At 53.4% G+C, this 27355-nt stretch overlaps 3 protein-coding genes across 4 annotated transcripts in view; 1 reads left to right on the top strand and 2 right to left on the bottom strand.

Moving 5' to 3' along the window:
- Positions 1–5101, bottom strand: part of LOC144934877 (SRSF protein kinase 3-like) — a 28735-nt gene extending 23634 nt beyond the window's left edge. Inside the window, exons 1-3 of the mRNA XM_078861131.1 lie at positions 4819–5101; positions 4148–4220; positions 2683–2718 (exon numbers count right to left, since the gene is read on the bottom strand). Of these exons, the coding sequence (XP_078717257.1) occupies positions 2683–2718; positions 4148–4220; positions 4819–4834 (125 nt within the window). The 5' untranslated portion in view covers positions 4835–5101. The remainder of the gene's footprint in view (positions 1–2682; positions 2719–4147; positions 4221–4818) is intronic.
- Positions 5102–6020: 919 nt separating this feature from the next.
- On the top strand, positions 6021–13333 carry AP4B1 (adaptor related protein complex 4 subunit beta 1). 2 transcript variants are annotated; one of them, XM_078861125.1, is made up of 11 exons: positions 6021–6550; positions 7227–7576; positions 8232–8356; positions 8928–9075; positions 9402–9704; positions 10340–10539; positions 10658–10741; positions 11050–11153; positions 11265–11472; positions 11930–12217; positions 12321–13333. In XM_078861125.1, the coding sequence occupies exons 2-11, from the start codon at positions 7239–7241 to the stop codon at positions 12872–12874; spliced, it is 2352 nt and encodes a 783-aa protein (XP_078717251.1). In that variant the 5' UTR covers positions 6021–6550; positions 7227–7238; the 3' UTR covers positions 12875–13333. The 2 variants fall into 2 exon arrangements, with proteins under 2 accessions (XP_078717251.1, XP_078717252.1); XM_078861126.1 differs by lacking the exon at positions 6021–6550 and adding an exon at positions 6570–6592.
- A 1481-nt stretch (positions 13334–14814) lies between these two features.
- Positions 14815–23829, bottom strand: RAD52 (RAD52 DNA repair protein). The gene is made up of 12 exons (XM_078860757.1): positions 23415–23829; positions 22353–22507; positions 21120–21221; positions 20768–20861; positions 20442–20509; positions 19343–19461; positions 18797–18872; positions 17297–17601; positions 16926–17062; positions 16169–16246; positions 15373–15600; positions 14815–15260 (listed from the first exon to the last, which is right to left on the bottom strand). The coding sequence occupies exons 2-12, from the start codon at positions 22407–22409 to the stop codon at positions 15199–15201; spliced, it is 1326 nt and encodes a 441-aa protein (XP_078716883.1). The 5' UTR covers positions 22410–22507; positions 23415–23829; the 3' UTR covers positions 14815–15198.
- Between the last annotated feature and the right edge of the window lie 3526 nt (positions 23830–27355).

Below are 27355 nucleotides of genomic sequence, written 5' to 3'. Positions count from 1 at the left end.
ACGGTCTGCGAGCGGTGGGTCATAATTTGGGCATACAGTACATCCACGTTTCCAAACCTGTCCGGCTGGCAACGAAGAAGGAAGAAAACCGGCTGCCGTGGGGCCATTGCTGGGCGTGAGCGCTGACCTTTCCCTGAGCAGCAACAACGACCCGGGAACACCTACGCCCTTGGCTAGAGGTACCAGTACTAAACATACTGCTGCTTTACCTCTGTACATGACCCACAACACTGCACGCGCATAAATATAATTGCCAAACCGACCAATGGAGAGATGTTGACTACCTCGCCTGGTATACAGGAGGCCGTCGGTTCGATCCCAACCCTGACGCCTGTATATTTGGAGTTTGCATGTTCTCCCCGTGATCGCGTGGATTTTTCTTCGAGTCCTCCGGTTTTTTCCTCCACATTTAGAAACATGCGTATCGAGTATTTGGCCGCAATAAATTTCCACGTGATAAGCCACTTCATTGCGATATCATTTGTGGCCAGGTCGCTTCTGAAAAAGAGCTACAGTAAAATCTGATTATTTCGGTATCTGATCATTCGTAATTGAGCATACTTCGGTGCAGCTGCGCTCTCGGCATATAAACAGTATCAGTACTCTTTGGTTCTTTCGGGAAAGTCACGTATGTAGAAATCAAATCAAATAAATCACGACGTTTCGATCGCAACACAAGCAATCTTCATCAGGTGGAACAACCCCAGCAAGAAAATGCTGAAGTAGGCGAGAGAGCTGCCGTGGCAAGAGGTTATATAGGTAAGAGAGGGGGGAGAGAGAGGGGGGTGGGGGAGGGAAGTGGGAAGCTGAGTGTGGGACACTGGGGAAAAACAAAAAATGTACCGGTACTAGTAAACGGCAGGTACGATGGAAACAACCACAACCAGTTAAGGCATTACCTGGTTAATAACAGTATCAGTCATTCGCCACGATCAAAATTGCCGTACAGAATGGTCTAATTTCAGCATACACGTGGAGCGACGCCGTCCACCATGACCAAAACAATGACTCAGTCTGGTGGCGGCGCGCGTGGTGAGCGTTAGTGCAGACCTGTTGCTTTGTTTGTGCACTCTGTGCAAACCAACCCTCTGAGAAACGTCATCTACACCTACATCAAGAAGTAACAGAAAGGAACTGAAGTATAAATTCCTTAGTCTGCGAGACAAATCCAAAGTTTTGGATAGAACTGATGCAGGTATGTCAATGCGTATCGTGTAGGAAGAGTTTGCAAAACAAATTTGGAAAAAAAATTTGTATTGGGGCAGGAGGCACTGGGGAGTAACATTGTACATAATTCGGACTACTGGATAATTTGGCAAGGCCAGAGCCCCATGTGTCAAATTAACAAAGGTTTACTGTCCATATAGCTCAGTTGGCCTTACCTAGTGAAATAAAATAGTTAAATAGTAGTTTATGTAAGAGGTAGGCTGCTATTAGTTAAACCCTTTCTACCGTGCACTACTTTTCCAAATGAATCACAGCGCTGTAATACATTTTGGGGGGAAAAATTGGAAATGTTTCGAGATGCAATTTTTGCTTTGAACTTCGGTAAGCGGAAGGAGAGTTTAAATTTGACCGTCAATTTGGTCAGGTGGGAAGGAATCCATTGGGACTTGACTCATCACCCTGAACAGCGATTAAATTAAACCATTTAAGCATTGAGTCAATAAAAAACATTGTATCCTTTATTCTCTCAATTTTACTATCTTGCTTGAATCGCTTCTCATTCTCTCCGTCTCATTTGGACAGTTTGTTCCCTTGACTTGCCTACGCTTAACATCAATGTATAATTAGCAAAAAAATATTAATAAAAGATAATTGATGCATGTGTCGAGCAAGAGAACAGGTTTGAAATTGATCAATCGAAGCATTGTCACATGTTGAGTGTGCACTATCAAAATGATATATATGGAGGAAATAGTTCACCACCCTATGTATGTACGTTGAACATGGTAATCGGACGTGCGAAATTGTCAGGATGTGTGGTCACGATGCGATACAGAAATCAATTAGGTTTCATTGTTGTCGAACTTCACTGATAATTATCTACAGTGACTTCAACTAAGATGGATCAGAAACATCTTCATCCTTACACATGTTACACGTATCTAGTCACGTGTGTAAGAATGTGATTTGATGTATCGTCAGCATGAGAATTAAATGTGTCACATGTCTAGTAACATTACTACCTATGCGTGAGGTTGAATTATGACATCGTGTACACAACTGATGATGGACATTGCCCGTCCTCTGCGAGTGCACACATAGTGTGTGTGTGTGTTCATGTGTCAGTCATGTGTGAAGAGATGAAGACATTTCTGTGTGGGACTCCCACAGAGCAATGCTGCACAAGACTACTTTCGTCTCAGTTTTCTCTTATCCACACTCGGGTGTTTGCCCTTTACCACGAGCCCTCCATTGCAGTCAAACTAAATGTTTTGATTCGAAGTACTGGAATTTAGCTAAAGTTGGTTAAAAGTTCAATTTAACATGTGTTTTGTGCAGTCATTGATCACCGTGTTGAGACAATCGAGTAGCCGCCCTGAAGAACCCAGTTAGTTTGTTCAAACCCAGGTCTCAGTGGTGGTGGCTCAGTGTCTCCGATCCTCTGAGCCACCTGGCAACCTTGGTAAGAGAGTCAATGCTGTGGAAGCAAGCACGGGTGAAATGCGGTGGCCTGACCTGTCATCGTTCCTGCCACTGTCAGAGTTGGCGACCCTGGGAAGACAGCAAACAATCAGTCAGACCAATTCCACGTGCTTACTTAACTAGGAATTATCTCAGTCAGATTCATGAAACTGGCAAAGGTAAATACAAAATATATTATAGAATCCAATAAAATACATAAGCGGTCAAACCAACTGGCAAGCAAGAACGTTCAAACCGCATGGCGCATACCGATGAGCAAGGATGGCTATGCATGGTGCGAAAGAAGTTCAACATACATATGTACAACCAGCAACCATTGCCAACCACAAGAAATTACAAAATTATCCATAGCTCCACCAGCACCAACATAACTATAACCACCACCAGCACAACCACCAAAACCACAACTACCAGCATCACCCCAGTAACCAGAACCACCACTAACAAATCCACCACTAGAACAACCACGATAACCACTAGCAGTACGGCACAACCAGCACCACCAAAACCATTATAACCAGCATAGCTACCAGCCTCACCGCCAGCACCGCAACTACCACACACTCACGAAGAACCAAGTAAAATTAATCTGTTTCCTTAAACCAAGGAGCCAGCACATAAATTATATAATTCACCAAAAAACCTTTAATACCATGCAGTAGGAAAAACAACCATGCATTTGGCGAGACTTATGTGAATCTTCATCTAATCATATCAAACATTGTTTCACGATCGGAACCACCAACAACAAAGCAACCACCACCACCAAAACAGCACAACCAGTAGAACCACCACAACCATCAGCAGCACCAAAAGATCCCCCGTGTAGCCTTAACAGAATGTTGGGGTAAGTGCTGTTAGCGAGCACCTATGAAAGCCGGAACAGTACGCGAGGGGTAGGTGGTCTGCACCACGCCCGGCCGCCTTCGTCTCACCAGTGGCGATGTTTACTACACACCGCTGCCCCAGGTACTCATGTGAAGCTGAGTCGACCTAGGGAAGGCCCAGCACCAGGTAAGATACTCCTCACCGGTGGTGGCCGCGAGCGGGAATCGAACTCAGATAGCCGGGTTCGTAGCGCAGCGAGCTAACCGCTACACTACCGCTCCCCACGACCACCACCAACACCACAACCACCACTACCACCAGGACCACCACCACCACCAGGACCACCACCACCACCAGGACCACCACCACCAACACGACGACCAACAACACCAACACGACCACCAACAACACCAACACGACCACCACCAACCACCACGACAACCAACACCACCACCAGGACCACCACCACCACCAGGACCACCAGGACCAACCGCCGCCTCTTGCCAGCAGCAGCCGCCAGGGGCAGCGGCCTCCCCCATCACTCCCGCGGCCTTCCCGCGCCTCCCGCCCCGGGCGCGTCTCGTGCGGCGGAGGCGCTCAGGCAAGAGCGGCGCCATCGCCCCCCCTTGCGCGATCGACCACCGCCTTCGTCGCCTCCTCCTCGTCTCACCTCCTCGTCGTCGTCGTGGCCACCTTCGCCTTCTTGGGCTTGGCGCGCTTTTTCCTCGCCTGGATGGCCAACACTGCAACGGCGCAGACATCGGCGTCAGTCAGTCCGCCTCATTGCGACACGAGCCGCTGCCGTCAACTGGCGAGGCCCAGTCCCACGCTTCACGACGCCGGACACTTTATCGACCCCGGAGCGATGATTGTGCCCGGTAAACTCATCCCTCTCGCATGGGGAATGCAAGCCTCTCGGCGTGACCACGACGACACTCTTGGTCGCCCATTGTCTATCCACTGCTGGACGAAGGCCTCTTCCCCACGCCGCCGTCGCTAGCACCATCCAACTCGCTCCGCCTGGCACCCCGATCCATCTCCACGGCGGCCGTCCTGTCTACGCCGCCTTTCTCCCCTGGCCGCCACTCCGTCGCCAAGTTGTTTATTGTTTGCACGTCGTGGTCTAATTGCACGGCAGACGCAAAGGCGCGCACGCACGTCGGGATAGTTGCCATCTCCCCTTGCGGCTCCCCTAGGATCCGTAGCCCCTAAATCCCTGGAACCTCCGAGCTCCCAGGGCCCTCTGACCCCGCTACGTCCCCAGACTCCCGCCGGCCGCGTGGGTCGCCTCGGTCTCCCTCCCTCCCTCCCTGCCCGCCCGCCCGGCGCACGCGGCCTCACCTTTCCTGGAGCTCATGGCGATGATCCTCGCGTCTCTCTCAGGGCTGCTCCCCGACCAGGGCCGGGCGGATTAACCCCCTCGCTCCTCGCTCTCGAGGGGTCCCCTCGCCGCGTGCGCTGCCGCTCAAGGCCCCCTTGACGCCGGGCCCCTGGGGCTGGACGTGGCCGGGGTTTGAATGCTACGAGGGGGGTGACGACCACGACGACGACGCCGCGCGCAAGACGCCGTTTCCGCCGCCTGTCCGCACGTGGATCCGGCTGGGGGAGTGGGGGCGGTTGGGTGGGTGGGGGTTCTGGGGGGGGCGGTTGGGTGGGGGGGGCTGGGGGGTGGTGGACCCCCGATACCGACCGCGGCCACGTGGGGGAGACTCCGACCTCGTGGTCGGGGGAGGCCTCAATGGGCCTCGAGACTCAGCGAGGGCTCCTCACGAGAATGTGGTTATTATTATAATTGTTGGGCAATTACAATTAAACAATTGTTTTGGGAGTTTGGCTTCGTGTGAGACTAAACCAGGGAACCTGGAGGATAGCGCGGTTGGCTACGTACGATGCGAAAGAAGTTCAACACACACGTGCATACACATGAGAGGCGTAACACACGAAAAGCCCACAACAGATGGATTCAATAATCCACGAGTGTTGCCATCGCCTGCCCATGCTTACAATACCGGGGAAGTCTTCGTGATCGTTTTTGCACAGTGTTGGTGTACGGTGCTTTTTCTGCAATGTTTTGCTGTCTTTTCTTGGATCTTCTGTTTGCACTTAGTCACATAGTCTTTAAGATGTTTTCTTGTTCATGTTTTTCAAGTTCATTTATTAGGTATTGCCCTGTGAGCCATTCGGCTCTTGAATCGGGTGCAACCGCAACAAACAAAAAAAACATCTTAAAGTGAATAGGTGACTGAGTGCAAACAGAAAATCCAAGAAAAGACAGCAAAATATTGCAGAAAAAACACCGTACACCAACGCTGTGTGCAAAAATCCCAGTGGGATGCAAGTCAAACAACCACAAGACAACTTAGATTAAGGCCATCAGTCTAACTCTGTACTACAACAAACAAACATGGCTAAACCAATACACTTTTCGAAATCACCAAAATAAAGCCATGAAAGCAATGAAACAGTGATCATAGGAACTGTGACAGAATATTCACAATAAATGGCATAAACAACATATACTACCAAAACCCTGTAGCGGTTGCACCCGATTCAAGAGCCGAATGGCTCACATGGCTATACCAAATAAATGAAACTGAAACAGGCCGTGGTAATATGAAGACACACAGAGCAGCAAATATCACGTCTACATCTGCCAAACAGACTAATGCCGCAGCTCACTCTGGCGAACGAGCCTCTCTCTCTCTCGCTGCGATTTCGCGCCTGGACGACCCCCACGTGGGGACGGGCCGGGAGCAGCGAGCCGCGATGTCGCCCGCGGCTCCACAGGCGGCGCTGTCGTGCCGCGACCCAAGCCGCCGGCCTCGCCACGGAGGAAGGCCCGGACCAGGGTGAAGGCCTGAAGGCCCTCGGCGGCGGGGAGGAGAGACGAGAGGAAGGGATGATGCTGCTACCGCTGCTGCTGCTGCCGCTGCCTCGTGGGTAAAGAGGGAGCGAAGGCCCTGCCCGGGCAGGCACGGGGGAGACTGGGCCCGAGTGAAGGTCGGCCCCGGGAGTCGGTGGTGAGGCCCCACAGGAGGGGACTGCGTGAAGAAGGCCCGGGAGGGAGTGGGGGGTGAGTGGAGGCCGCCGAGTCTTGCCCGTCTTGATACAGCGAGTGAGTGAATGTGTAGACTCGAGTGAGCGAGTGAGTGAATGTGTAGACTCGAGTGAGCGCGGTGTGTGGATGTGTGAAGCAAGGACATGCTGCTGGTAGTGATTGAAAACGCCGCCGCTCGTGTATGAAAGCCCCGCTGAGAGTGAATGAGTGAAGGCCTGTCTCGAGAGTGAATGAGTGAAGGCCTGTCTCGAGAGTGAATGAGTGAAGGACTGTCTCGAGAGTGAATGAGTGAAGGCCTGTCTCGAGAGGGAATGAGTGAAGGCCCCGCTGAGAGTGAATGAGTGAAGGCCTGTCTCGAGAGTGAATGAGTGAGGGCCTGTCTCGAGAGTGAATGAGTGGACGCCTGTCTCGAGAGTGAATGAGTGAGGGCCTGTCTCGAGAGTGAATGAGTGGACGCCTGTCTCGAGAGTGAATGAGTGGACGCCTGTCTCGAGAGTGAATGAAGGGCCCGGCCGTGAAGTGACCGAAGACCTACCCTGGCGTGCACGACCACCGCGGAGAGACGAGCCATCCTCGTGACCGCGAAGGCCCCCTCGCAAGGGCGAAGGCCCCCCTCACAAGGGCGAAGGCCTCACCTGAGCTGCCCCAAGGGTGATTGAGCTCAGGCCCTCTTCCTCCTCCTCCTCACCAGGCCACGAGCGCCATGCCGCACCTGCCGGGCGAGGACGTTGCCCTGGAGCTCAAGCGGACCTTGAGCAACCCGGCGGTGCAGAGCGACCCCGCGCGCTACATGGCCGCGCTCAGGCGGGTGGTGGCCCAGACGGCCCGCGGCAGGGACATGTCCTCCGTCTTCATGGAGGTGCTGAGGGCCAGCGCGGCCGCGGACCTGCCCCACAAGAAGCTCGCCTACCAGTACCTGTGCGAGTACGCGGCCCGCAAGCCCGACATGGCCCTGCTGGCCGTCAACTCCCTGCGCAAGGACTGCGCGGATCCCAGCCCCATGGTGCGCGGCATGGCCCTCCGCTCTCTCTGTGGCCTCAGGTGCGGTGGGCCGCTCCATGGTCGGGCAAATCATTCACCCTGATCGTTAGCGCCATCGGAATCATCTGCGCTTTATCGCTTGCATCGTCACCCAGGATGCGTCTGCCCTGGTCAATGCACCTCTCATCGTCTGACGAATTATCACGTGAATCAGTCATCACAATTATCAGCATCTCACGCATCAATGTAATCTGAATCAGGTACCAGCTTCATCTGAATCATCAGCATCATCCGAATCGTGCACCCAGCACCGTGACCACCATTGTCCATGCTGTGTGGTATGACAACTCAGTATATATTATAGCTCACCACTGGTGAAAACATCTTTGTAGTAACACACCTCCTCGTGTGGGGTGTTAAAGCTCACCTCTGTGTCGGTGATTACATCTGTAGTGCGACAGCCCACCTGATGTCACGTGGCAGCTTACCTCCATGGTGTGATACCTGACCACCGTGTGGTGTGGGATAGCTTACCAATTCTGCATGGTGACAACTCGCCCAGCGTGTTGTGTTAGTGCTCCATTAGTGTCGTGTGTTACATTACCCTGTGAGGGGGGTGTGATCGCTCACCACCGTGGTGAGCAAATCTGTGGTGGTGAGACTCCTCACTGCATGCGGTGAGCCTGCTCACCGCGTGTGGTGTGTGGCGGTGCAGGCTGCCGGACCTGGGTGAGTACGTGCAGGGCCCAGTGGCGAGCGGCCTGCGCGACCGTGCCGCCTACGTGCGCCGCACCGCCGTGCTGGGCTGCGCCAAGCTGCACCGCCTGCAGCCCGACATCGGTGCGGCCGACACGCTCATCACACCTCGCGTCACGAGATATCGCCACACTTCGTCACACCGGGATGCACCTCTCCGCACGATCCAGCACCTTGCTCCATCTCACTAGACCGCCGCAGCTCACCATAAATCACCAGATCACGTAGTGCCAGACCACGCCGAACCTCACCTCGTTATCCCACACATCACCAGACCTCACTGCACCATATCTACATGTCACCACATCTCACCACACTTTTTTTATAACCACCACAGGCTTTGCAGGTAACACATCGCCATTAAACTGATTGAACATAAATACAACAATCGTCTCAGGTTGTACTGGACCTGCTGCTGGTGAAGCAACTGTATGGGCTGACATCGTTGTGTTGAGATGCCACACTCGCCAATGTGTAATACAGGCCAACATAGCTCGCTGTAGACTAGACACAACACTGGTGAGAAAGCTATGCAGACTGACGTAGCTGCGTATCGAGATCTCACTACACTGGTGAACCAAGTAATACCGGCTGACATAGCCGCCACGACACCGGTGAACATGCTGCAGGACTTGACCCAGCTCACTGTGTACAGACGCCGCTCTGGTGAACGAGCTGTATGGGCTCCTGCGCGACAAGGACCCCGTGGTGATGGTGAACTGCCTGCACGCCTTGGAGGAGATCCTGCAGCGAGAAGGAGGTGTCGTCATTAATCGGCCCATCGCTCAACACCTCGTCAACAGGTGTCGGAACACATTCCACGCTTAACCGCCACTTCATCTAGATATTGGCCGTTGGTGGAGGGGGCGGGGGTTGGGGGCAGCAATGGGACGTTTGTCTTGGGCCCAAAACTCCAGATGGGCCCCAAGAAAAAAGGAATTCCACTCAATCAACCAATCACTTGGCTACTAAGTCAATCACTGGTCCATCCACTTAATAACTAAGTTACTCAGCCAATCACTGAGTCACTCACCCACCAAATCAATGGGCCACTCACTGCGCCACATATTAAGTCACCCACTGAGCCACTCGCTGGATTGTTCAGCAATGCGACGCTGTTGTGTTCCAGGCTGCCGGAGTGCGACGAGTGGGGCCAGGCGGCGGTGCTCTCCTTTCTCCTGCGCTACCAGCCCAGATCGGAGGGCGAGACCTTGGAAGTGCTCAACCGGCTGGATGGCCTGCTGGAGCCGGCCCGCTCGCCGGGCGTGTCACTGGCCGCGGGGAAGCTGTTCATCGCGTACACCGGCGGCCTGGGCGAGGCGGTGAAGCGCGACGTCCTCGCCAGAGTCGGGGCGCCTCTGTTGGCGGCGTGCGGGGCCCAGAGCATCGAGATGCGATACGCGGCGCTGTGTCACGTGCGTGAGCTGCTCGGGTGAGCGGACCGCGCGCGACACCGGTGGTCACCCCCCACCGCACAGAACGGAAGGGCGATGCCGGCCATTATGCCCCATTCGGGGACCTGCCTGCGTGATCCAACCCAGATCAAGAGTTGAAGATCACACCTTGCCATTGTTTGCTTTATTCTGCCAGATCCCACAGTTGTTGGATATTTGATGCCTGACCTCCAAGGTCTGCTCTTGCAGTCTGATAATCACCATCTGGCTTGTTTACTCGATTCCACTTGTTTACGGCTGGCATATCCTCCAAGAGCTGCTTTTACAGTCGCCATCACCACTTTAGGTCTTCCCCTTCGTCGCCGACCTGCTTTTTGTTACACAATGCCTGTCTTCGTAACCGGTCCTCTTCAACCCAACACACGTGTTCCACTCATCACAACATCCTCCTCTTACAGGTTAATATCTAAAACAATTTCCTGCCATGTTCTACTCTGAGCTTCCAAGTCGCTTATCCTGTACTATTAAACTCAGAGCATCCTCTGCACGTGCTTGTATTTTAAACAACCAAAAGCTCCTTTTCCAGCTGCTTAAAGTCCAGCTCTCACCCATACCCTAATGCAGACGCCTCCTCCTGCCCCGCGTAGTAACAAAACTCGTTGTCACGTGGCAGGTGCAACCCGGGCATGTTCAGCGGCCACTACAAAAGGTTCTTCTGCCGGCACGAGGACCCAGCCTACGTGAAGCACGTGAAGGTGGAGCTGCTGAGCCACCTCGCCAACGACCACACCGTGGCCGAGATCCTGGAGGAGCTCCGGGGCTACTGCACGGACGTGTGCGCCCACCTGGCGCAGGCCACCATCCTCGCCATAGGCACGTGGCGTGGGCGCCGAGACGTTGCGGCCGCGCTCGCTCGTGAAGCTGGTGGCGGCGGCGTTCACGTGGCGTGCTACGCTCGCACACTCACAGAGCCTTGCCTGTGTGCGTGCAGGGCAGATTGGGAGGACGTACAGCGAGCAATGCCTCAAGATCCTCATTGCTCTGGTCGGTCTAAGCCAGGAGCACATCACATCCGGTAATTGGGGCATGCACCCACACACACACAGATCCCCGCGTGGTCTTGCAGTAGTGTGCATGTGGTATAACTGCACCGGGGCCCATGGGCCAGAGAAGCCCAGGCGTGGGCTACAGAGGGGGGGGGAGCAAATCCAACAGGGGCCCAATTTCATTTCTCACACCAGGGCCCATGCCAAGTGCACTTTGCCACCGTTTGCACGAGCCACACAACCAGAGTTTGAACTCGCTTCAGGGACTGGCCTGATATCACTAAGTCAGAATTAAATCGCCAAACGCGTTGTTGGACGTGTGGTTATGTCCACCCAGCGGTGCTCCAAGCCCTGCGGGAGCTGGTGTGGCACTGGCCGTCGTGTGCGCCGTCCGTGTGCCGCGTGCTACCGGGCTGCGAGGAGATCGTGACGGACTCAGAGGTGAGGCCTCCCTCACCCTCCTCTCCACTCCCGCGGCATCCCAGCCCGCACTACCAGATTTCCACTTTGCGGTTGTCGGGACTGAGGTTTGCGTGTGTCCGTGTGCCGCAGGGCAAGCGGGCACTCGTCTGGCTACTGGGGCAGCTGGGCAGTGAGGTCCCCGAGGCCCCCTACATTCTCGAGGAGTACATCGATGGCTTGTCCGTGGAGACGGTTGCCTTGGTGAGGATGGAGATGCTCGTTGCCACGGTGCGCCTCTTCTTGTCACGTCCCGCCGAGTGCCAGGACATGCTGGGCCGACTGCTGCAGCACTGCATTGGTAGGGCACGCGCACGCTCGTTAGCACACGGACACTTGCACACTGCTACGCCCCTCCCTATGTACGAGTACACTCAGCCTCCTATAATTACGCATGCTAGCACCGCTGCACAAGTACGCGCACACTGCTACACTCGCACTCGTTATCATATCTGCACGTGCACGTGCTCCTATGCCGATACACTCGCTGTGCTCTAGAAGTACAGCCATGAAATGCTACAATCACCACACATAACGGCACACCTTTGCATGTATTCATACAAATCTATTTTTTCGGGTTGATGGTGGACTGGAGTAGGTGGCACGTGTTTAGTAGCCACAGACAAACCAATAAGTATACTGGATGTGGTGTGTTGGTTGCGGAATATATTCTGGGTCGATGACCCGGACAGACACGGCTGAAATTTAACTGTCTCCCGTGACCTCTCCTCCTCCTCCCCACTCCGCTGGCTTCTAAGAGGAGGACACGAATATGGCGGTGCGAGACCGAGCACTGATCTACTACCGGCTGCTGCAGGCGGGGCCCGAGTGGACGCGCCACGTCGTACTCGGGCCCGGTGGCGCCAGCGGGGACGACGGGGGGGCGGCCTGCGCCCTGCCGCAGGAGCCGCCCTCGCTGCCCCTGCACGCCGTGCTGCCCCGCTTCAACACGCTGGCGCCGCTGCTTACGCCCCCACCCACCGCCGCCCTGCTCATTCGTCTGGAGGACGAGGACACCTCCGAGACACGGCCGCGCACCCACCCAGGTTCAGCGCTCGACCCGCCAAGCACTCGCCGTGTTAGCCGCCGCCGCTGCTTCACACACGTCGATTGAGAATTAACGCCGCGTCGCGCTGTTCCCCTCGCCAGACCTCTCGGGGCTGTCCCTCGAGGGCCCGACCGGGGCTACGCCCCTCTCGCTGGTGGCCTCGCCCCTCAGCCCAGCGCAGTTTGAGGCTCTGTGGCTCAAGTGGGAGACGGCGCAGACCTTCACGGTTGTCTGGGGCGCGAGCTCGGCGCCGACGGCGCAACCGCCCGATGCCGCGGACACCGGCGGCGTCGCCGTGAACGGCCGGCTTCCCGAGAGCAAGGATGCTGGTGCAACGGGCAGCCGGGTGGACTCGGTGGCTGTGGAGGCCGGGCTGAGGGCCGTGGGAGTGCAAGTGATGGCGGTGAGCGGCGCCGGACCGGCGCCCTGGAAGGCGTTCGTGTTTGCGCACGACGCCGACGGGACGCTGTTCCTGGCCAAGATGGCGCAAGCGGAACGGGCGACCCTCGACGTCGCCGTCAAACAGGGGCCGCCGGACTCGCGGCTCCTCGCCGACTTCGTGACGCTGCTCAGGGCCACGCTGCAGGTGCTGGGCGAGGGTGACGTGGCGCTCACGACACCGGAACCGGCAGACGACGGCGGGCAGTGCGAGTGACCGCAAGTGCACCGCGTTGTGCATGCTCGCCAAGCCTTAACCCCCGTCCAACCGGTGGTACTCGGGTACGGTCGGCAGCTACAGCTCCAAGTATCGGGCCTGCGAATCGAATGAGGCGACGGCTGCTGGGCAGTAGACGTGTCCAGCAAGCGGCAGCACCAGCTGGGAATACCCAAGCTGCTGCTTTCCTAGTGACCTCGTTGCTAGTCCAGCAATTGAATGCAGTCCAAGTCATACCTGCCTTTGCACTACTGTACTTTGAAAATTGAGCAATGCCTTTGCAGTTCACTACTTGGTCCATGGCTGCGGCCGGCGACTGGTTGTCAGCTTTACGCACGGCCGTGAATTGTCGTTCCTTCTTACAGGACAAATGTTACCCGAAGGATGTGCAATCCATCTGTGAGCTGCCATCAGATGTGCTTTATTTTGTATTATATTAACTACTAAAAATAAATGTATCTTGTGTGCACTCAGCCTCGCCTTTGAATGTACGAAACACGGTGGGGGCAGCGGTGGTGCAGTGGTGAACGGCCTGCACTGTGAACCGAGCGACGGGAGCTCGATTCCCAGCCACGACTAACAAGTGCAGAGCCACATCTTGGGTTTACAGAGACAATCTAAATTATAACAAAAATATGTACTGAAAATAATCACAGCTATGCAAACACAATTGGGACCCTGGTTCCTATTAAAACTACACTTGTGAATGATTTTAATATAATTATTATTTCCCAGGAGAGCCACACCACATTTAAAGACATTTTTAGAATGGTCCTACTACAGTGGGATATTTGGCTAACAGCAATTACATGGTTATTTTTTTTGCTATAGGAGGAAAACGATGGAAAAAGGATACCGAGCTGTTCAGGATATTTATGTAAAACAAAAGCGAGTAATCTTCCCGAAGGCACCAGGGCCTGGCTATGGGGGTGTGTTGGAGGCAGTTGTGGATCTAAGGAAGGGGGGGAGCCAATGGGGCCCCTCTCGAGACCCCGAAAATTGGTGTCTTATTGATATTTACCAGTCTCGGCTGTCTCTCACGGGAAATGTCTCGGGGTTGACTTTTACTGTTTATGTAGGGTTCTATTTTAAAAACATGAAATATTGGGACTGCCCAACCCCCTCTCCTCCCTTGGGAAGTTTCTCCTTCTACCTCTGGTGGGAGGCACCGCACGGTGGAGGCAGAAGCCAAGCGACGGGACACAGGAAGTCTGCTTGGCTGCAGGGGGTGTGCGGATAGCGGCTGGGTCACAGGTCAATTCACAGGTTGCCGGTCGATCGCGCCCCTTCGTCAGCTCGCACATAGCCTCGGAGAGAGAGAATATGCACGTCACGTTTGATCAATGAACACATCGCGTGGTAAAAAGCTCAGATGACACACGAGCACCCGTGCCTTTGTGACTAAGAGTGGATTACAATAACGGAGATCGACACTGCACTTAAACATGACACTTCGCGACATGACTCATCGCAAACACCGCTCAACAGCCAAACGATCACAAACACGCAGATTAAGGTCGGGGGCAAGGTCAAGAGCCAAGGCGTGTGGTATTATTTGATGACCTTTGTCAATCCGCTACTGGATGAAGGCCCCTCCCCACGATGTGTCGATCATGGAGGGTTGTTTGACCACACCGCACACGAATCGGATTGGCGACCGTGAGAAACATAACACGTGGATGCATATAAATACAGTACAACAATGGATATTCCCAGCAATACCCTCTGCTGTCGGCCATCCAAGCACGATTCAGGGGGAAATATTGGACCGGATCAATTAATCTAATTCGCCATTGACGTTAGCCGTGGCCAGGAAACAAACTCGGGTTGCCAGGTTCATCGCGCAGAGCGCTAATCACTGTGATGTGACCACTTCTCAAAGCAACCCACCACATTTTACCTCGCTCGGAATTAAAGGCATTAATCACAATATACCTGTGTTTAAATGAAAACTTTATTGACACATTGTGAAAGCAATGTCTTATACTATAAAAGCTATACACTATGGAAAGAACACCCTGCCCAACGATGTCTATCGGTTTAAACTCATATCAGGGTCTTTTTGCGATCACATGGGCATCAAGTCACGAGCTCTTGTTAAGTGAGCAGCAACTAATAAACCAACGCGCAGCTAAAAATTGTATTTTTTATTATCAAGCACGGTTAATCCACCAACCGGATAATTTATCTACAGAGATTGAGAGTTCATTATTAAAACTTTTGTGGTTGCTGATGCTGGTCCACGTGAGCGCCACTTCCCAGCGTCGCGGGCGCATCCTGCCCTTCTGGCCTGCTCCGGCCTGCCCCGGCCTCACCGCCCTCGCTCACAGAGGCTCCACGCGCGGCCTCTTGGCCACGTGCCTCGTGCGGCCAGACGCCCCCACGTCTGTACGGAAACACAAAGGGATGGCGGCTGAGCACGAGGCAGGCGGGGTTGCGCATGGGCGCTCGTCAACGCACGAGACCCCGCGGCGTCACCCTCCACCCTCCACCCTCACCTGGCCTGTGTCTGGGGCTGCCGTCGGCCGTGCACCCATTGTTCGCGTTCTGCTGCGGCGGTCCGTCGGGGCGGCGGCGGTCGGGCCTCTTTGGCGTGCAGCTGCGTGTCACCATAGCGTGGTGGCTGGGCGAGATGGGCAAGGGGCAGGCGTTCGGCCCCACTGTGTCGGTCAGCTCCTCGTACCCGCACATGTCTCCCTGAAGCAGCTCCATCAGCTCTCGGTCGACTGTTCGGACGTGACAATTGATCCGTGCTCGTTACCACGTTGCCGGCATTACACTACCGCTTAATTTCACAGCATAATCTGAACTTCAGCAAGCTGATTGGTTGGCTGATATTGACCACATTAGAACAATCAGTCAATACCGCTGAGATGCTCCAAATGAAGCCGGGTCTCAGCCGCCCATGATTAAACCAAACTCACGTGTAGCGAGTTCATGGTCTCAGCACAGTCGTCAACGACTGCAACATACAACCAGCACTGTCGGGAGAAGATGCAGTGCAACTAACGAGGATGAGCGGCGATGGAAAGAACCTCAGCAGTCATTCGAAGATTTCATTTTACAGAGAGGATTAAAAAACACGGAGTCATCTTACATTGATCTCTGTGGGTTCCCAATGGAAATTGTCCACATGGAATTGAAGCAAAAAAATGAAAAAAAATGTTTTACAAATCTGAAACTCAGAATCGTAAAGTGCTTATCAGTGGCATGTTTTAAAACATGCAGGTAATGAAATGGAGAAACGGTGTACGGTGATGAGTGTGGGGAGCTCAAAGGCGCGTGTGAACTCACCAGATGTGATGTTCTCTGCTTTTTTCACCACGCTGCTGCTGCTGCCGCCATCAGCTCCCGTGGGTACCTTCCCGCTATCTGTAGGGTGACCCGACATGGGATACAGAGTCAGGGCGCCAGGCTAACAGTGATGGCAAGGTGGATGTTAAGTGCTCGTCTAAAGGTGTAGTGGTGTTGTTGTTAGAGGGTGGACTGTGTGCATGGTTGGTGGGTGTGTGGATAGAGTTCAAGTATAACCTTTATCGGTTTAAATGTATGGGTTCAAGTCAAGTTGATTTTGTGTAACCAGGCGAGAACTCAAAAGAGATCAGGATCGAGTCTCATTTGCGAGCATGACCTGGGTCACCAAAATGACAAAAAGCAAAACAAAGAAAAATCGGAGCAAAAGCAACCATTTCAGTGGGTAGTATGAGCGATTATGGGTAGGGTGTGTGGGTATTGCATGGGGGGCAGCAGCGTGTATGTAGTGTGTGGAGATGGTGCGTGTAGTGTGTGAGCAGGGCTATCTCAATGTTAAATGGAGCGCCTGTGCAGATGGGGGAAGAGGAACCCTAGAAACAAGAGACAGAAAAAACACAAGAGGCTGACGTAGAGACATGGAGAAAGACAGAGAGAATTCGTTTTGGGGGGCACAAAGAAACCGGGGCACTGTGCACATGCCATGCGATACCCATGCTGCACGTATTGCACAGCCCGCACGGCGTGGGCAGCGCGTGTGGGCGCCAGTGTTGGGGTGAGGGCAACGGGGTTTGATTGCCTGTCGCGGCCGCCTCTCCCGATTCTCCGCGCTGGTCTTTGCTCGCCATGCTCTGCCGAAAGCGCTGTTGCTGCTGCTGCTGGAGTTGTTTACGCAGCAAGCGAATGTCGTGCGTGCTCGTGGGGTTTCCAGGAGCCCTGAGGAGTCCGCAGACGCATGCGCGCATACACACACACGCACGCTAACTCCAGCCACTCGCTGCAGTCGGTTCACGCGCAAGGAAGGATTCAATTGCGAAGCCATTCATCGAATCTCATATCAACCATTCCGATTTCCATGCTGCCGTCTAGCCAAGGGGATCCCCACCCCCCAAGTGGCAGCTGTCCCTGTGTGGCACAAGGTGAATACGGCACCGGCGAGGATTCACGCACCCCTGGTCGGGATTGTCCTCGCTCAGCAGCTCGGGCACCGACTTCCTGCACGGGGCAGTGGGCTGCGGCCCTCCCGGCGGGACCTCTCCTTGCTCCTCCTCCGTCGACACCGACCCCTCCTCTGCCGTCGTTGCCGTCTTCTCGGCAGGTCCGGGGTCGCCAGCGGCGGCGGCAGCTTGCGCTGCAGCCATGTGCCGGGCCGCTTGCCGGCGCCACGACTGGTTGATGCCGGAGACGCGCGCCAGCTCCAGTTGCGCCTCCTGGTTGGGGTTCTTGATATCGGCGGGGCCGTACGCCGGCGCTGGCTGCCATACAAAATAAAAGCAGTGCCACGTGTCCTCAAAACAATCTGAGCAGATGTACCATGCCCCACATGGTGCATCCTTGAAAATGTTATTTGAAAAAAATAATCGCACGCCCGAATCTCAATAACTAAACAGCGATTAAAGATATGGCAACTTGTGACTGCAGACACGCCAGGCAGTCACAGTAGGGCACTTGACCATGCAGTGATGGTGGTTTTGTATGACGAGCAACTGTTAGAGGGCGAGTGCAGTAATAACCATAGAGTTGGATTATATGCTCCAGACTTGTCTTGTGATTTTTCATGGTTTCAGTGTTTTTAATCGTTTATTTTAAATAACTACGTCATTCTCATTGCCCTCGCTCATTCTCCTTTTCTGTCCCCATTACGAATACAATGAGCCAAAAATGTCTGTTTGTGTGTAACGCGCATGACGTCACTCGACATGCCGCACCCCTTCCCCCTCATTAATAGGCTAGTTTCCTGGAACTTCCTTCGCCCCACCTGTGCTGTCGGCTCCCTAGCCTATAACCCATCCAAGGACGGGTGTATTGCAGTAAATCTGAAACAATAAAGCGAAAAGCAGACCGCAACTTCATATTCATTGCATCCATTCGTGTGCAATTTGTAAGGCCGTGGTGATACTTATTCCATTTAAAGGTTATAATCCCTTGTTCATCATGACGTCCTTTTTACTTCGATGTCTCAATAGCGTTACGGAGATCACGTGACGCGAAGGTTCTGCCCTTATAGTGAGGGTTGTAAGTTGACGCTGAGGAGGGGGGGGAGGTGCCTCCCCCCCCATGTGGAGTGACGTCACCCGCTCATGATTAATGAGGGGGGGGGTGCCTCACGTCATCCGGTCATGATTATTAATGAGGGGGGTGGTTGCCCCTTGTGGAGTGACGTCACCCCCTCATGGTTATTGGGGAGGGGTGCGGCACGTGGAGTGACGTCACCCGCTCATGATTATTAATGAGGGGAGGGGTGCCACCTGTGCTGTCGGCTCCCTACCAGTTTATCATCAGGCTCAAGACCTTCCGCTCCCCTCTGGTTATGCCTGGCTGCTTCTCTTTACAAAATATATATGCCAAGGGCTTTCTGTACGGCGTCTTCAGATTCGGCCACACGTAAATGCTGCACAAATCCACACTGTATTTACTTAATTGGTTATAAAGGTTGTATTTATCACTTACGGGCTTGGGCAGCCTGTTGATGCATTTCAGGTAATCCTTGTCCTGGATGCAGTTACCCAAGCAGTTACCAAAGGACCTGGAGGAGAGAGGGAACAGAGGCAGCGTGAGGGCCGTCTGGAGCCGGCCTGCGTGGCAGAACAGAAGCTGAAGTCGGATCCCTGCATGGCTAAAATTCCCATTGTCAAGGCGGCCACACTCGTGCATCCACCCAGCAGACGGGGTGTGTTAGTGCTTGATACCGCTACAGACCTAACCCTGGGTTTTCTATAGGACAAGTCCCTATTGGCAACATAACTTTAAACGTATGTTGCGTTCATATAGGATGATCGTTGCGAGTTATCAGACAGACGGACAGAGCTACTGAATGAACACTTTAAACTTTTTCTGGAAAGTTTTAAAATAGACACCTCTGCTCAATTGTAACCTCGGTGCGAACCCTACACGAACCAAAAGTAAACCAAAGCCACCATTATGAATTGAGCCCCGACCCCAACGTCCCGGCTGTCCCCGTGTCCACCGAGATCAGGTTAATAGAGAGAGCCGCACCTGAGCGACCTCTTGAGTCCGTCCGTCACAGATTCCTTGCGCGCCTTCTCCAACGACAGCGCCTTGGAACGCTGCCCCTCGCTCACCCCGTAGCCAACATCCTCGTGGTAGGCGCCGTCCTACGGCGCCGGCAGAGGCATCACGTGGGAAAGAGAACGATCGGCAGAATCCAGCGTGACACCAGCAATCATCACGTCTGTGACCTCCAACTCGGTGAAAATTCATAGTAAAGGTTTTTGAGTTAGATCGCGTAAGTATAAATGTGACAAAACCCTCCACCACCCGACACGGCCAATCAGTAAGGGATTTGTCACGTAAACAAAACGCCAAATAGTTACTACTTCAGCCCACCGGTGTGTTGAGTGAATCCCCAAAATTTACAATCTGAGTATGACGTTTCGGGCGATTTGCCAGAATATTCTGGCGAATCGCCCGATGATGCTGGATGTAATTACCAGCGAAACGTCGTACTCAAATTGTAAATGTTATGGATTCACTCTTCAACACACTGGTGGGCTGAAGTAACTATTTGGCGTTTTGTTCACATGACAAATCCCTTACTGATTGGCCTTTTCGGGTGGTGGAGGGTTTTTACACATTTATACTTATGCGATCTAACCCAAAAACCTTTATTATGAATAATATTGGTCGCGAAAGCCTACGTGTTCGGTGAACATTGTCTGTGACATTCAAACCTTCAATAGCATGACAATTTTTGCTGACCTCCAAACTAGTGACCGCTGTCTGTGACCACCAACTTGGTGACACATTTTTCCAAGACATCCAAACCAATGACCATTATTGCCATGGCCACAAATCCAACGACCTCCAATTCAGTGATCATCATATGTGATCTCCAACCTATCGACCATCCAGACGATAATCTTTGACCCCGTAGCCTTCAACCCTGTATCCTTGACCGCCAACCAACTGACCACCATGTCTGTGACATCTGAATGGAAGTTGGATGACAGAGGATCTGGGAGCAAAACCTCCCCGCCACCACTGAACAATCCTCAGGCAGTCCCTCACGACCATTACACACAAACACTGTTGCCATCGGTGTCATAAGAAATAAGCTTCAGTAAATACATCTTACCTTTAACTCCACCTTGACAAAAGAGCTGACGCCCACATAGTATTTTCCGTCGACAAAATCTACAAAATCTGAGAGGGAGAGGATATTGATTAACTCAGCTCACCACATTGCCACACACCGATTCAACACTGTCATGCGGTGTGCCATTGCTGCAGCCCCACATTGCGTGTGTGAATCACGTGTGCGTATCAATCCTCTGGACCGCCTGCAGTAAAACAATCTATGGGCCCTGCAGTGTGGCAGGTGGAAATAACGAAACTTTAACCATTAGATTAGCCAAGCGGCGCTTCCCCGTGCAGTCGGTGGCCGAACGCCGTGGGGCTCACCGATGTTTTGCTGCGACACGGAGTGGGACCAGCCGTTGAAGCCGAACATCGCGTTGGCGAGGTTGACCACCTTGTGGCCCTCGACATAGTTAAGCTGAGACAACACAGGGGCCAGGGAAAGTGCACGAGGTTGGACCAAAGACAAGTTCACGTGGGGGACCCAACAATCACACTCACCCACAGCTCAGCATTTCAGCAGAACGATAATATCCAAAGAACACAAATATGCCTACAACCCTCACAATCAGATAAACACAGGTGCAAACACAGACACTGGGCAAGAGCACATGTAGCCCAGAGTGGGAGTTGAGCCAGCCGGGAGGAGGCCACACGCCTCAAGGGACTTCCCCACCTTCTGTCCGCCGGGGCCCTGGCGCTGGCTGATGTAGTCGGTGCCCAGGCGCTTGCGCAGCGCCGACTGGATCGCCTGGTACTCCACGGCCGTGTACTCCATCTGCACACGCGGCACCGCCAATTAACACGATTGGCTACCTACTTTGCGAAAGCTCAACATACGTCCATACGCACACCCCTCGGGTTGGATGAAGGGTCAAATAATTACTATGTGAATGTATACAGCAGAGTCTAAATGGCACCGCATCTCGACGCTGCACAGAAAAACAAAGGGCGCATTTATTTTATAGAGACAGGGAGAAAAAGTCAAGTCTTGAGCCTGGACTTAATAAGTTACTTTTGCATAACCAGGTGATAAACTCAAGAGACCAGGATAAGCCTCATTTGGAAGAATGACTTGGGGCATGAGTCCATCCAAAGAGGGCAATGATTGCTACGTATAATCCTATTTGAGTTATTTGCGGTGTAATTTTCGAACATGGCAAATATGGACACCGACGCCGGCACACAACGGCCCGCTCATCAGAACGACGTCAGGAGATATTTAATGTTCCCAATGGAGCAGACGGCACAGAGTAATGTTTAGTTCATCACACCGCAGTAATTTGAAGAGGGACAGGTGTGCCGAAATGAGATGGGTGAGGTCTACGAAAAAAATCACTCAGTATATGCCTCATCTCATCATAGCTCGAAAGCTAAGCAGTGGTTGGTACTTGGATGAGTGACTGCCTGGGATTATTAAGTATTGTAGGCTTGGGCTTTGTGAATCCATCTGTGCGGAGCTCCGAACGTCCTTCCTTGTATGCGTGGTGTGTTTTATGTTTCCCCTCCCATACGAAGCCAACCACAAACATCCCAATTGGAAACCCTCCTGAAAAATAATCTTACGACTTGGTGAAGATTTCCTGGAGAAATAATTGGCACCATTATTACTATTAGCTCCTGCTCAACTGCTCGTCTCCACACCTGTCAACCCCCGTCTCTACCTCATTACAGACCAATTCAGATCTTATTGGTCACCCCGTGCCCTTATACATCTCAACGTTCATCCTACAAAGTCCCATCACAAGGGAGAAACACAAACAAATAGACACAATCGATGTTTTACTCCATTTAACTGTACAAGAATACGGGTACAGCCGTATGGGTTGACAGGTATGGGTTGACAGGTACGGGTTGACAGGTATGCGTCTCTGTCCGGATCCCACGAGTGCGACTCGGGCCACGTCACCTGGCCGAAGCGCTTTGCGTCTCCATTCTTCGCAGCAGCAGCATCCCCTAAGGGCATGGCGCCCGGGGTGAGCGGTGTGGTGTGTTGTGTTGACAACAACTCGTGAAGAGCATGAGGGCTGCCAACGCCGCCACCACCGTGGCACCACCACAGTGCTGCCAACAAGACAATGAGCTCAACAAGATCAATGCCAACAATACTGTGTACAACACAACACCGCAGTAATAACACTATTATTTGTTATCGCAGCTTAGGCAGGTAAACAACGTTCACGATGTGAACGTTAAACCGCGAAAACGGCCGCGTTTATCGCCTGATCCGAATCGCGACAGCGCCGCAGCTCCACGGCCTTGCCCGGCTCCAATGACGATGGTGGTGGTGGCGATTGTGGTGGTGGTGGCGATTGTGGTGGTGGTGGCGATTGTGGTGGTGGTGGCGGCGATGGTGGTGGTGGTGGCGGCGATGGTGGTGGCAGTGGTGGTGGCGATGGTGGTGGCAGTGGTGGTGGCGATGGTGGTGGTGGCGGTGGTGGCGATAGTGGTGGTGGCGATGGTGGTGGCGGTGGTGGTGGCGATGGTGGTGGCGGTGGTGGCGGCGATGGTGGTGGCAGTGGTGGTGGCGATGGTGGTGGCGGTGGTGGCGGCGATGGTGGTGGTGATGGTGGTGGTGGAGGCGATGGTGGTGGTGGTGGTGGCGATGCCAAATCATCGGCTATGATATATCCGCTGCTGGATGACGGCCCTCGCCACCCCTCACACTGCCCGGCTGCCACTGCTCCTACCGCGCGTGTAAATAATTCCATGGCTCCACCTCAGAGGCGATCGCCCCCTCGGACGCACGTTCCCCACAACTTTGCAATTAAAGAGTTTGATAATTAAGTTCGCGAGACGATTGCGAACCTGCTCGTGCGGGTGCCTCACCTCGTTGTCAACACGAGACGCCCTGTGACCGTCAATGACAGCGGCGATAAACGCCAGTATAGACGACAACAACAACAGAAGCACAGCAGCGAGTTATTAGCCAAGGAATGTAACGCGTGTGAGAGAGAGAGTGGAGCCTTACCGGGGAGATGGAGCGATTAGATGGCCCCTGGTGAAGGCGCCAGGCGGATGAGAAACGTCGCGGGCAGTGGCGGCGGCTTGGGGCGGCCGTCACCTCGCAGTGGGTAGATCATGGCCGGTGACGACGACCGTGATACACAATTAAAATTATAAATAAATGCTCACGCCCGGCAGTGAGTTATTACTATCACCGTGATTATTTTGTTGACATTTTGCGGTATTTTATTTATATTTTAACACGAATCGCGTCCCCCTGCCCCGGACGGCGGCGCCGACTTCAAAACCCACGCGCGCGCCGCGATTGGTGACGCCTCGTTACCGCGGACCAATCGGAACGCGCCCCGGCGAAAGATTCGTTACGCGCGGACCAATGAGAGTTGCTCCTCTGTGTTGGGTTCCCTTGCCCAGTGATTGTGTTGATTTTCTGCGGCATGGACACCGTGCAGGACACTTCACCAATGGGTGGCTCAAAATAGAGCGATTTAAAACACTGTACATGATATTAACTTAGACTAATTAGAAACATATATGAGTTTGATTTAAACATGTTTGATCAGCGTCGCTGTGGAGATCTTGAAGAGTAAAATATTGAGCATGGACTTGAATAGTTAGTGGTGGGGAGTCGAGATCACGGATGGCTGGGGAGGGTTTTTGATCCACAAACTGGAGGTTCCCTGCGCGGAAAGTCGCTCCTTCCTTTCTGCTACTGCCCCCCGTATAGTCTGGGATTTCTTACCGCAGTCATCCGTGCTGTCGGCTCCCTGTCCCGATTCAAGTCCAGCCTCGAAACCTCCCTCGTCTCCCTGCCTGTGACGGCCCCTTTCTCGCCACGGTGGCTAGGAGATGTTAACTACCTCGCCTGGTATGCAAGAGGCCGTGGGTTCGATCCCGACCCTGACGCCTGCTATATTTGGAGTTTGCGTGTTCACCCCGTGGTCGCGTGGACTTTTCTCCGGGTCCACCGGTGTTTATTTAGAGTGTTTGGCTGCTGTACATGTCCACATGATAAACCACTTTGTTGAGCTATCATTTGTGGCCAGGTCGCTTCTGAAAAAGAGCTATCTAGCTCAGTGGGCCTTACCTGGTAAAATGCAATAGTTTAAATAGTTATTTTATGAAGCGTGATGCATAGCGCCCTACCTAAACATGTAAATACTTTTAACTCCCTTTCGTATTGAGATGCTGTTGAATGCACGTATGTTGAACTTTCTCACAGTGCGTAGCCAACCGTGCTAATCGGAGGTGCGGTGGAAAGGACAACAAACTAAACACAATAATGATCAGTTCTCAAATAAATGTGGATGCTGAATAAATAAACATTGCAGAGTATTGCTGTGCTGCCATCTCCTGGCCACCGGGCACAGGCGGTTGATTTGAACCTTGACCGTCTTCTTGAATTTGGAATGTCATGCATGCGAGAGGGCATGAGCTGATGAGATGGAGCTATTTAATCCATTGATGTGCAAGTGCCGGGCAGGATATTACATGAGCAGGATCGTGACGGGTGGCGGCTGCTTGAGGAGGCCTTCATCCAGCAGTGGATTGACCATGGCTGATGGTGACGATGGCATTTCACACACACAGCAAAATCACATTTCGCAAATCTCTTCTTGATCCACCAACCCTTGCCTCAACTTATGACACCGTCACAGGGTATATCATTCAACGTTGGAAGAGGAGCAATTGGCTATGACACAATCGCATGGGATGCGTGCCCGCTCTCGCCAGATCTCTGAAGCTAAGCGGGTGCGAGCCATGAGAGGGCTGCTTGGATGGGTGACCAACCACGCAGGGGCTTCTTGCCCAGGCGCTGTCGGCGTTGGGGGCTGCGCGGCGTGGCCAGGGGGAGGCGGTGCCGAGAGCCTCCCCCCGGGGGGAGCGGCGCGGCGCTGGGCTTGTCTCCGGGGTTTCTCGCACACAGAGCCAGAGACTCTCGTTAGCGGGACTGGCCAAACGTCCCAATGTAGCAGGGCCCTATACTGAAAGGGGTTTTTTAATCCTGAACAGCTTACCTCTAATGCCACGGGCTCTTGCTCCGGTAGAAGCCACCGGAGCCGTTCATCCATACAGCCCCACCTGTGAGCCTGCGCTTTTAAGATAAGGGTTGGTGGATCACGGAGAGATTTGTGAGACTCCCAAGCCCTGCTGAGTTGCGAGGTGGCCAACAGATAGCAGTGTAGCAAGTAGATTCGTGAGCCCGTTTGAAATATGTTTTAAGTAGACCTTGTACACACAGGGGGTGGAATGGTGGCGCAGTGGTTAGCGCACTTCACTATGAACCCGGCCACCTGAGTTCGATTGCGGGCCACGGACAATATCGGCCGCGATCCTTGAGGTCCCCATCACCAACCCGCACTGACGAGTGTGGTGAAGTATGGTTAAACAACGCCAAATGACCAACGGGCCATGGTGATGCCGTCATCCAGCGGTGGATTTACAACTGGCTCTATATAATGACGCTTTTTATTGCCGTTACGCTCTGTGTATTATCGTATTGCTTGCTGTACAAGGTTCAGCAACACGCATTCTCGTGTTGGCGCTATGCAGTGCTGCTGCTGCTGGCACAGGACACGCTCCAGACCCAATATGGTTACGCTGAGCAAGGAACGGCAAAGGAAACTATTCCGCTTGGAATGAACCAAATTATTTGGTGAGGCTGCGTTGACAGTGGCGCACAAGGAATGAAGAAGGCTCATTGCCCAAAACGTCGCCTATTATATACGGTGCCTTTTAAGGCCCCAGCGACTTTGACAATTTTATTTTGTTAAGTGTGCAGGCAATGCAACTGCACCGGGTCCTATCGGCGGGAGGGGCCCAGGCGCCGGGCTACGAAGAGGGGATGGTGCGGGGGAGAGGGATGGGTGCGGGGGAGGGGGAAGGGTGCGGGGGAGGGGAGCTGGACATGGGGCCCAAAGTCATTGGTTCCACCAGAGTCAATGCCAACCACGTTATGCCACGAGTGGCTTTTAGCTGCTCACGAGTAAGATCGTGGCAACTCGTACGATAGAATGCCAGCCAGCTCCCACGTTTGGTTTCTATCCGTAAAATATTTTCAGCCAATTAATGATGAGTGTTTATTATTATTAAAAAAAAAAATACCACGTGGGGAGGAAACCGGAGCACCCGGAGAAAACGCACATGTTGCTCGAGATGGCAACGCTCTCTATCCCCATTCAGATGGAGGCAGATGGCGATTAGTTCACTTGCTTTACTTCTTTCTCCCGGCGAGCCGGGGTATGGGGACCTCCTCGACGCCCACCCTCGGGGAAGGGAATTTCCCCACACCTCTTGTGTGCGACCCACAAACCCTCGCTGCTGCCTCCGCAGCGCTGGATTGCAGACGGTCACGTGCAGCGTGTCCACAACCGCCGCCGAGCTGGGAATGTCCCAGCACGCACCGCTCCAATCCCTCTTTGCGCACTCTTCCGCTGATGATGATGATGCGGTGGTCGAGACGACGACTAGCAGGCAGGGTCTCGCCGCCAATCAATGAAGAAGAGCCATTGCCCGAAACGTCGCCTCCTATATTCCCCCCCCCCCTTTTAAGACCAAGGTGTTATTTACGAATGCGTTATAATTTGTTTTAAAACAGACGAGCAGCCCACACGACTTTTCGACGCGACCTACTGTCCGTCTCTCCCTTCTTCTAGACGTGACGTCCTGCCAGCCAGCCAGCAAAACTTATTTCTTAAAATAATATTCGTATAAGCAATACGGATCCTCTCCATATCTGTTTTTCCAGATTTTGAAAATATATGTTACACATTCCCATCGACTCAACTGTCTTTTGTCAAGGAGGGCATCATTTCAGCAGCATTTATTCGGTTTCGACACGCAGTGTCTCATCAGCAGGAGTCAGGCTCGTTAGAATGAATGCTAGTGAACTGCCAGATGCGTATAGCCCCCCTCCCCGACCCCGCACTTTGAAGGTATGGGGGACCC

This window comes from Lampetra fluviatilis, chromosome 11 (assembly GCF_964198595.1).
Source record: "Lampetra fluviatilis chromosome 11, kcLamFluv1.1, whole genome shotgun sequence".
Taxonomy (NCBI): domain Eukaryota; kingdom Metazoa; phylum Chordata; class Hyperoartia; order Petromyzontiformes; family Petromyzontidae; genus Lampetra; species Lampetra fluviatilis.
The sequence above is the reverse complement of the archived record's forward strand: the minus strand, read 5'-3'. Positions and strand labels throughout refer to the sequence as shown.